At 38.1% G+C, this 10,807-nt stretch overlaps 1 protein-coding gene across 11 annotated transcripts in view; it reads right to left on the reverse strand.

Moving 5' to 3' along the window:
• Positions 1 to 10,807, reverse strand: part of KDM1B (lysine demethylase 1B) — a 51,877-nt gene that overhangs the window by 40,534 nt on the left and 536 nt on the right. For 9 of the 11 annotated variants that reach the window (XM_036347526.1, XM_036347521.1, XM_036347527.1 and 6 more), the window contains exons 3-7: positions 6,618 to 6,717; positions 5,719 to 5,846; positions 4,485 to 4,574; positions 3,429 to 3,540; positions 171 to 287 (exon numbers count right to left, since the gene is read on the reverse strand). In XM_036347526.1, coding sequence (XP_036203419.1) covers positions 171 to 287; positions 3,429 to 3,540; positions 4,485 to 4,574; positions 5,719 to 5,846; positions 6,618 to 6,704 — 534 coding nt within the window. In that variant the 5' untranslated portion in view covers positions 6,705 to 6,717. Of the gene's footprint in view, positions 1 to 170; positions 288 to 3,428; positions 3,541 to 4,484; positions 4,575 to 5,718; positions 5,847 to 6,617; positions 6,718 to 10,644; positions 10,771 to 10,807 lie in introns of those variants that run through there. The other 2 variants (XM_036347520.1, XM_036347522.1) reach the window with 2 other exon arrangements.

Consider the following 10,807-nt stretch of genomic DNA (forward strand, 5'->3'; position numbering starts at 1 on the left):
TCCTCCATTGGGTAAGCCACTGTAGTTGGTGTTCTGTTATATGTAAGTGGACCAATACAATACTGATACAATGAGCAATACAGTAAACAAGAAATACATACCATTACTATTTACTAACAACTAAATTAACCTAGCAATGAATTCAAAAGAAAAACCAACAGAGATCGTACCTTAGCAGCAGTGTTTGGTTTCATACCACAGCGGTAGGTCTTTGCTATCTGTGGAGTAAGCTGGATTTCCTTGGTAAGTTGCCTCCATTTTCCACACTCGGGTTTTGTACACTGAACCTAAATGGAAAGTAACATGTCAAGGTCGATCAGTTGGCTAATCTTGAGCCTGCATTTCTCTCCTCCACCACTCACTTTGCCATCTTCACCACATGATTTGACCAACCTTCTAGTACTTCTAAGTACTTTTCTTCTCCCTTGCATAACTATTACCCCTATAATACACTTTTACCCCATAATTTCTGATTTAATACTAGCTCAGGCACCAAAAAAGTGCAATAGGATCTGATGACTACTGTTGTCAGAAAGGTTTCCGAGCTCTAACCTAAGGAAATAATCAGTGTTAAATTTAGTTACAGTGAGTCACAAACTACGCACTAAATGCAATGTGGTATCTTGGATAGGATCCTGAGACAATAAAAGACACTAGTGAAAAAACTGATGAAACCCATAAAAAGTCCATAATATAGTTATTGGTACTGTATTAATGTTAATTTCTTAGTTTGACAAACAATCATGGTGTGTTAGATGATAACATTAGGAAAAACTGGTAAAGAATATCTGGGAACTCTCATTATTATTTTGTAACTCTTTTGTAAATTTAAAATTATTCCAAAATAAAAAGTTTATTTTTTTTTTAAAAGCATGCAGATATCCATATGCAAAAGAATGAAACTGGATTCCTATTTCACACATTTCCAAAAATTAACTCATAATGGATCAAACACCATAATATAAGAGCTAAAATGATAGAACTCTTAGAGGGAAAATTAGGAGAGTCAATCTTCATGACCTTAGATTTGGCAATGGATTCTTAGATATTATACCAAAAGCATATGCAACAAAAGAAAAAATAGATAAACTAAACTTCAAAATTAAAAACTTATGTGCATCAAAGGACACTATCAAGAAAGTGAAAAGACAACCTACAGGAGAAAATATTCGCAAACCTAATATCTGGTAAGGGTTTAGTATCCAGAATAAAGAACTCTTACAACTCAACAACAAAAGACAAACACCCAATTTTAAAATGGGCAAAGATTTGAACAGATATCTCTTCAAAGAAGATATACAAATGGCCAACAAGCACATGAAAAGACACATTAGTCATAAGGGAAATGCAAATCAAAATCACAGTAAGATACCACTTTATACCCACTAGAATAGCTAGAACAACAACAACAAAAAAGGGTGGGGAGACATAAATTGGTGAGGATGTGGAGAAATTTAAACCCTTGGATGCAAATGAAAGATGCTGCAGCAGTTGCTAAGGAAAACAGTTTGGTAGACCCTCAAAAAGTTAAACATAGAATGTGACCCAACAATTTTATTCCTAGATATGTATTGAAATAATTGAAAATGGGTGTTAAAATGAATATTTGTACATAAATATTCATAGCAGCACTTTTTGGATAACTAAAAGATGAAAGCAACTGCTCATGAACAGATGACTACATAAATTAGACAAATTTATATAATGAAATATTATTCACTCATAAAAAGGAACAAAGAATTAACATATTCTAAGACATGGATGAACCTCAAAAACATTATGGTTAGTGAAAGCCAGACATGAAAAGCCACATACTACATGATTCCTTTATATAAAACATCCAAAATAGGTAAATTCATAAAGACAGAAATCAATTTAATGTTTGCAAGGGACTAGGGCAGTGGTCGGCAAACTCATTAGTCAACAGAGCCAAATATCAACAGTACAATGACTGAAATTTCTTTTGAAAGCCAAATTTTTTAAACTTAAACTATATAGGTAGGTACATTATTATTAACTTAATTAGGGTACTCCTAAGCTGGCCTTTGCTAAAAATGTCCTCAATCTGATTGAGGTACGTTCGCTGAGGTCGACCCCTTCCTACTCTCCCATCCACTCGTCTTGTATACTTGTTTCGTCTTTTTGTCACCCGCGCACTATTTGCAGACGCGACTATCACTAACCACTGCACAATGAGACTGCTGACTGACTGGCTCACTCAACTTGTGCACGAATCGTGCGCCTCCTCCGCACTGCATTGCCGCAGCCCACCTGCGCCTGCGCTGCATCTCCTGTGGCCCAACCGACCGCCCGACCTCCTGACCGCCCAACACCTCCCACTTCTTCTAACGCAGGGGTGGGAAAACTTTTTGACTCAAGGGCCACAATGGGTTCTTAAACTGGACCGGAGGGCCAGAACAAAAGCATGGATGGAGTGTTTGTGTGAACTAATATAAATTCAAAGTAAACATCATTACATAAAAGGGTACGGTCTTTTTTTTTGTTTGTTTTATTCATTTCAAACGGGCCGGATCCGGCCCGCGGGCCGTAGTTTGCCCACGGCTGTTCTAACGCCATTTCTTCAAAATAGACCTGCCCAGGCCGAAAACCGACTTCTGCGCATGGGCCACGAAGTTTCCATCGCACTTTACGTGCGCGCGCCCGCATGTGGTATTTTGTGGAAGAGCCAAACTCAAGGGGCCAAAGAGCCGCATGTGGCTCGCGAGCCGCGGTTTGCCGACCACCGGACTAGAGTATAGAAAAATGAGAGGTCTGCCATCGTTTGCTTTGTGAATGATGACAATACTTCGAAATTAGACAGAAGTGGTGGGAGCAGAACACTGACAAGGTACTAAATGCCACTGAATGGTATACTTTAAAATAGTTAATTTTATATTATGTAAGTTTCATTTTTAAAAAAAAATTAATTTCTAAGTGTGCAAGAGAAGCTTGAATCTACCTGTGATATTAAAAAATTTAGCAAATCATTTATTAAATGATGGGATATTTATCTAATATATGCAATACTACAATTTATTTTCAAAGAATGGCTAAATGGAAAAAATAATATAAAGTTAAATTAATAAAAAAGCTAAAAGTTAACAAAATTATATTCAAAGTAAAATGTTAAACCTTATTAGAATTTTATATAAAGCATGGAATTGTCTTTAAAGATATACTTAGACAATTATCAGAAGAAAAGATAAAAGATATGTAAGCTTAACAATGGCTATCACCAGCTGGTGATAAGTCTTTAGTTTCTTCTTTATACTCTGTTGAAGTTTCCTATAAAAATAAAAAATGTGATTTGCTTTAACAGACATAAAACAATAAATGTAGTAAAAGAAAAATTCCCCCAAAATCAGTATCCCCCCAGATCAGTATTTTTATCCATTTTTCTTGCATTTAGGTGCACAAGTGCTTTTTACCCAGTAGGGGAGTTGCTGGTCTGCCATGAAAGCTTTGGGACTAGGTTCAGTTTTTCCATTGCTAGTCCATATTTTTTTCCATGTAGTATATTTCTCATATCCATCCTTATGGCTGAAAATAATAAAAATAAACATATCAAGCTAATTCAAAACAGAAGGCAGGTTAGAAAATCTTATGTAAAGGACTTAACTAGCCATATTATGAAGAGGGGGATATTATTATGGTACCCATAAAAGAGCCTGTCGGGTCAGTTGCATTCCTATCAGTTTTAAAATCTAAAACTATTAGGAAGGGACAGCTGCTACCTGTCGGTCCAAGCTCCCTCTAGTTGTCAGTACCTTCCCCCAAATCTTGGCATTCATCCCCCTATGCACTGTCACAGAATAGTAAAGCAGCTCCTAGAGCAGGGGTGGGCAACCCTTGGCACGCATGCCAAACATGGCACGCCAGTAACTTCTGCTGGCACGTGAAACCCTCTCTTATAATCTTCCATTTACAATTTTTTTCTTAATATCGACTTTTTTATTTTTCAGATAAATTCAGTGTAGGTGCATCTTAGATAAAGAAATAATTTTACATAACATGTATACATTAAAAAAATAAATGTATTTTTCATCATCATATACTGTGTTTTTGTCGCTCGAATGAATTTTATTATTTCTTCAAGGTTCTTCACATACGTACACCTTAAGAGATATCAAGTAGGCGTAACATGTTCTCAAAAAATTAGGGTTGGCACGCAGAAGAATTTTGAGTCAGAGATTTTGCTGGTTTTGGCACGCACTCACAAAAAGGTTGCCCACCCCTGTCCTAGAGCTTTCAGATCTGGCAGACTAAAGAGAATAACTGTCTCATTGAAGCAGATAGTTTTGAACCTTGAATGTGCACACACGTAAGCACGCACACAGGCAAACTACAGCATAAAGGTCTGGCAAGTTGTAGTCAATGCAGGCATGGCTGGCTGCAACAGTGGAATAATTCAGTAAGCCTGTAGGCTCAGCCTCAACCATCTGACCCCCTCCACTACAAAAACCTCCAACGATGAGAGAACAGACCTTCTGTAGTAATGGTCAAAGCATTCATTACAGAAATGCTCCCCACAGGAGAGGTGATACCATCGGGAGGTGTAGCCATTCTTGGCACATCTGAAAACAGCAAAAACATGCAGCTTTGGTAATAAATAAATAACATTTCTTCTCACTTTTTTTTTCATTTGCCTCCTTTATTTTAGCAAAAATAACAACAATAAAGTTTTCCCTCTGTTTCACTAAAATAGATTTCCCCCATCCCTCCCAACCCACCCTATTCCCTTCACTTTAAAAAACAAACGTTATCAAGCATCTCCTATGAGCCCATGTTGCATTCTCTCTTTACAATCCTAACAACCAGTAGCTAATAACAAGGGAAGTGGAATGGATGATTGATAGGTGATAACACATGGTGAGGACACAAGTTCTTAGACCAGAGGACCTAACCTAGCTGGTTGTACACCAAGGGCCTGAGACTTAGGAGTTTTATCAAGACTCCCTGGAGCCATGATAAGGTTTTATGACACAAAACAAGGGATGTCACTGTGCTTGCTGCAAGCTGCACGTGGGTGAAGGAGAGAAGCGTGGTCTCTAGTAAGAACATCTGTCCCACTACTGAACAGTGAATGAATCTGGCCAGCTGGAGCAGGCAGTCTGGCAAACGAGCTGTCAAACAGCCGATCATGTAGTAAAAGAATGAAATCCAACGCCACGATGAACACTAACACCACCACGCTTCGCGATTAAAAAATGGGATTTGTGTTCCAGGTTTCACTGAATCTGAGGCCTCCGCTGAAGATTTTTCTCTGGAAGTGAAAGGTCAAGCTGGTGTCATCCCAATAAGAATGGCAAGTGCCGTTAGCCCCATTTACGTCTACTGGAAAAGGAGGTACGTGGTGTGAGGGAGGATGGAAGCCTAGAGAAAGTAAACGCCCGCTGGTCTACAGGGAGCTCCACAGTTCTCTGCCGTGTCCCCATCCCTGACCCTATTTCACTCTCAGCTCACAAAAGCAGTTCAGCTTCAGGCGGTGGGGTTTGAGGACACTGATTGGCCACTGTGCAGAGCTGATATGGCTGTGTCTACAGGAGGATCATATAGGAGGGTGTGGTATGTACAGAATGTACGGGCAATGTCTCTATTATTAGATGACTTACAGTATTTATATCTATCTTTAGTAAAACTATCTTTGAGGTTGATGTTCTCACAAAGAACACTCTCATAGGCAGGAATATGAGGCCAAGACAAGTCATCTGAACAGACCTTTCAGAAGTACTTGCAAAGCACACGGGACACGTTGCAGTACAGCCTGCCTTTTCACATTTCCTATACTTCTTCTCTGACCCACCGTCTTCATCCTCATCCATCATCTCCGTTGCTTTTTTCTTTGCCTAAGAAAGAACCAGCTGGGGTTAAGATTTCACCAGAATGGCCAGGGGTGAATGCGGTGGAAGGTTTACTACAGAAATGACCTCCATGTTAGGAGTTCTAAACTTGCAGATTAACAACACGCTGGCAGTAGGTTAGGAGCTAACAATATAGCACTTTCCTTGAGACTGTACTGTGCAGATAATTCACTAACTTGCCTGAAATACAGAACCAGCATGTTAACAATAGGTGTCTGAGTAGAGAACTAAAATGCATGCAAGCCTTTTTTGGGAAAAAGCTGTATCAATCAAAATAAAAGCTACTTTCAAATGGGGATTTTTTTTTCCCTTAGAACAGTTATACCCTCTCAGTATTGCATATTAAAAAAAAACTAGGAAAATTATAGAAAAATAATTACATCATTCAAGATTTTTCTTTAGTGGGGAAACAAAGCCCTACAAAAAAGATGGCAGTAAGTAAACCATCAACAGCACCCAAACGGTTACAAGCTGATGTCAAATTCCCACCAAGCATGACCTGACCACAGCTCACATCCTGGAGGCAACTACACAGCTGCAATTCTCTGAACACCCCATGGCGATTCAAACCCTACGTCTCTATCTTTGCAGTTCCCCCTGCCAGTATGCTTTTTTTCTACATTCTATCTCTCTATCAGGGTGAATTTTTCAACTAGACTACAAGTTTATAATCTTTTCATTTATAATTCTTCAGTGCCAATCAGAATAATTCTGTGTGCTCAAAACAGGTGCACAGAATGAACAAATGAGTAATACCTGCCTACCGGAACTCCTCAAAGGAAGGCTATCTGGAGAATGATCAAAAGATGCTTTTTTCTTTGTTCTCCCCCGTGCAGTTGCCATTGTATCAGATAATCTGCAAAAAAAAAAAATTTTAAACCATTAAACATTAACATTTGCTAATACCTCCAACATTCTAGAACAGTTATTATGCAGTATTAGGTAATAATATATTCTCTGCAGTTACACGGCCTGAATGTGAAGCCATTGCTTTCAACTTACTTAACATCTCTATGACCTCAGTGTTCTCATACATAAAATGGGCATGGCAAGAGTCTATTATAGCATCAGTGAGAGCTACTTAAACAGGACTGGCATATAAGTATAAATAAATGTTATCCACTATTGGTATGTACATTTAAAAATACAAAATTGAGAAAAACACCACACAAGTGACCAACAGACAAATCACATTGTTTGTAAAATTCAAGGTTTAAAAACACTTAGTTTTTGCCTGTTTCTCTCCATCTTACTATGTCTTCTTAGCAGTTCCTGAATTTTGATCTCTTATTATACTTAAACAAACAAACAAACAAACAAACAAAACCCTCATTCATTCCTACTCAATAAAACCCAACAAATAAACCTCAGGCACACCATCTAGTCGCTACCAAATATAGGAATCTAGGTTAGTTACTGTATCTTTTAAAATTTTTTTAATTTATTGATTGATTTAAATAGAGAGAGAAGGAGGGTGAGAGAAAGATGGATTTGTTTTTCCACTTACTTATGCATTAATTGGTTGTCTCTTGTATGTGCCCTGACCAGGGATCAAACCCACAACCTTGGCCTATCAGGATTATGTTCCAATCAACTGACCTACCTAGCCAGGGCAGTTACTGTATCTTCTACTAGAAAACTTTTTAAGTTCTCGAACTTGCCTAACAACAGCATGGCTAAGCAAACATTGAGAACCAAAAGTCTAGAAGAAAAATAATGCATGGTAACCATGATAGATTGAGTTATCAAATTAGTATTTTTTTTTCAATTAAGTTAGATAAGGAATGAAAAATGCTTAGCAGAAGTAAATACTCAATGATATGTGAATTCTACAATTATCACACATCTCCTTCTCCAATCCATTGTATTTACTACACACACATATACACTCATGCAAAATAAATCGAACACACCCATAGATAAGAAATTTGAAAGTGGAAAAGTATTATCATTAGATACAAATTCCACATACAGGCATATCTTGGAGATATTGTGGGTTTGGTTCTAGACCACCAAAATGAAGTGAGTATCACTATAAAATGAGTGGTAATCTTTTTCTGGTGGAGGTCTTGATTTCAATTGGCAAAAAATTGCAACACTATTGAAGTGCAATAAAGCGAGGTATGCTTGTATATAATCTTAATCTTGAAGAAAAGCTTCGAGGGGCTTGTAATCCTATTGTTCCCTACCTGTGAGTTCTGCTAACACTCTTAAGAGTATTTTTAATAGATTATCAACATCATGTGTGAAAACTTTCAGTTTTCTATCTACATCGACTTTGAGAAATCTTGACACCAATGTTACGATTTTCCTTTAACTCACTCTTCACTCTCCCATCATGTTAGTTGTGAACACATTAACTCTACACATATTCTGAAATGCATTATAGTTCAATGAGCATTAAATAAGTTGTCATTTAGTTCTACAGCACTTTGGATACAGATGGATAAAACATTAACAATGTTAAAAATACTACTACCTACCTAAGCCCAAAGAAGGCTTTCTGGACCACATTTATATTTTCAAAAGGCTGTCCAATCTAACAAATCTCTTTAAAAAACATATATCCCACATTATTTTAAAAATGAACTACAGCCCTAACCGGTTTGGCTCAGTGGATAGAGCGTCGGCCTGTGGACTCAAGGGTCCCGGGTTCGATTCCGGTCAGGGGCATGTGCCTTAGTTGCGGGCACATCCCCAGTGGGGAGTGTGCAGGAGGCGGCTGATCGATGTTTCTCTCTCATCGATGTTTCTAACTATCCCTCTCCCTTCCTCTCTGTAGAAATCAATGGAATATATTTTTTAAAAAAATGAACTACAAATAAGGCATGTGTAAATACAGTGTTTGTAAATGTATAGTATGCATAAGTATTGCCACAAAAATATTTGAGTCTAGCCCGGCCAGTGTGGCTGTGGTTGGGTACTGAACTATGAACCAGGAGGTCACGGTTCAATTCCTGGGCAGGGCACATGCCTGGGTTGGGGGCTCAATCCCTGGTAGGGGGTGTACAGGAAGCAGCAAATCAAAGATTCTCTCTCATCATTGTTGTGTCTGTCTTTCCCTCTCCCTTCCTCTCTCTGAAATCAACAAAAATATATTTAAAAAATAAGTACATATTTGAGTTTAATGTGGGGTTTAGGAACATAAATATAATCAGCCTAGGTTCATGCAACATCTGACCCTAGGAAAGCAAGCATTCTTTAAAAAAAAAGCATAGAAATTTCAACAAATGTTTAAGTCCAACTGTATACTGGAAAATATGTATTTAATTTCAATAAAGAATGATGCAAATCAAGAAATGGTTAAGAGGAAATGAATACATTAGCTATAAAAGCCATTATTAAGTCTGTATTGTGTGGGGAAAATACGATGGAAGATTTTTAGGGTGGTACATTTTCACCTTTAATTATACGATTAACAGTTATGTGCCCTCATCCTTTATTGACACTTGCTGTAATTTCTGTATTTTCACTATTGTTGGATTCTTGGGGCTTAAAATGTAGGAAAAAATTTTAAGTAAAGTTGGAAGGACTATAATTTTTGTCCTTTTAAATATAATCTCAGAACTCTTGCCAAGTGGTTCAGTTGGTTAGAGCATCATCCCATATGCCAAAGGTTGTGGATTTGATTCCCAGTCAGGGTACAAACCTAGGTTTTGGGTTCAATCCCAGGTCTGGGCGAATGCAGGAGGCAACTAATTGATGTTTCTCTCTCACATTGATATTTCTCTCTCTCTTTCTCACTCTCAAATCAATAAAAAGATATCCTCGGATGAGGATTTAAAAGTAAATAAAATCTAGAAATACTGACCAAAGGTGTCATTAAAACAAATTAGTATACTGGAAGTGCTTTTCCACCTGCTTCTGCAAATTAATAAGAACACCTAATTTTAAATTTAATGAGTATGTTTCATGTTCTATAACTTTATAAGCATTTATCTCCCTAATTTTAAATTCAGAACCTTGGTTTTCCTTTAATGTGACAAAAGAAAAAAAGTGGGTTTTTTCTGAAGTACATTATTTAAAAAGACTTTTTAAAAAAAAAAAAACTCACATTATTTATAAAAATAAGAATCAAAATGACTCCATGTTGGAACAAAAATTTGTAGGGGCATCAGCATTTCTAAAAATAAAACAAACTACTACAAACATCTTCAGACAACAGAAACAGGAATTTCCCTTTTGGCCACTTAAAATAAAGCTGGAGGAGCACCTCACTGCACCCACACTAATAAAATTTTCCAAAATATGGATCCAGTTCAATGGCCTGAATGCTTTGATTACTTTCCCTGCCTGAAAAACTATTAATTATTGATGGTCACTTTCTCATGTACTTTCTTAAGAAACCTTCCCTCCCAATACCTTTCATTATATATATATATAATATATATATAATTATAATTATATATTTTTTTTTTTTAAAAAAAACAGCTAACCAAAACACAAAAGTCTTGAGTTGTGTGTGAATGTGGAGTGATGGATCTCCCCAAATGGACTGGTCTATGGACTTTTGTGCGCTCCCAAAGAGAAGGCTGGGCCTCTATCTGGCTAGGTTCCATATCACTGAACCCCAACTTTCTAAAGCTGGGCCTTCCTCTTCCTTCCTGTTTCACTTGCCAGCTGCCAGGTTGTTGACTAACATCTACCGTCATCGGGCTGCCTGCTCCGGGTTCCCAGCCCGGAGGGAGTTACCCCAGCACCTGGCAATGCCCATCGAGCCTCCACGCTGGTGGCCGCTCTGGAGCATTACCAGGACACCTGCAGGGCTGTGCGGGCTCCTCACCGCCACTCCGGACTGAGAACAAGCAAGGGAGTTCCTACTCAGGGCTGTGGGTTTTCCCCAACGCAGCACACACTCCCCAGGTGACAGGGCTCGAACAGTCCCCCGGAGGGATCCCCAACGTCTCCTGTGCCCGCAGCAGCCGCCTCGCTTTCCGAAAAGCTTT

This window comes from Myotis myotis, unplaced genomic scaffold, assembly GCF_014108235.1.
Source record: "Myotis myotis isolate mMyoMyo1 unplaced genomic scaffold, mMyoMyo1.p scaffold_m19_p_2, whole genome shotgun sequence".
NCBI lineage: Eukaryota > Metazoa > Chordata > Mammalia > Chiroptera > Vespertilionidae > Myotis > Myotis myotis.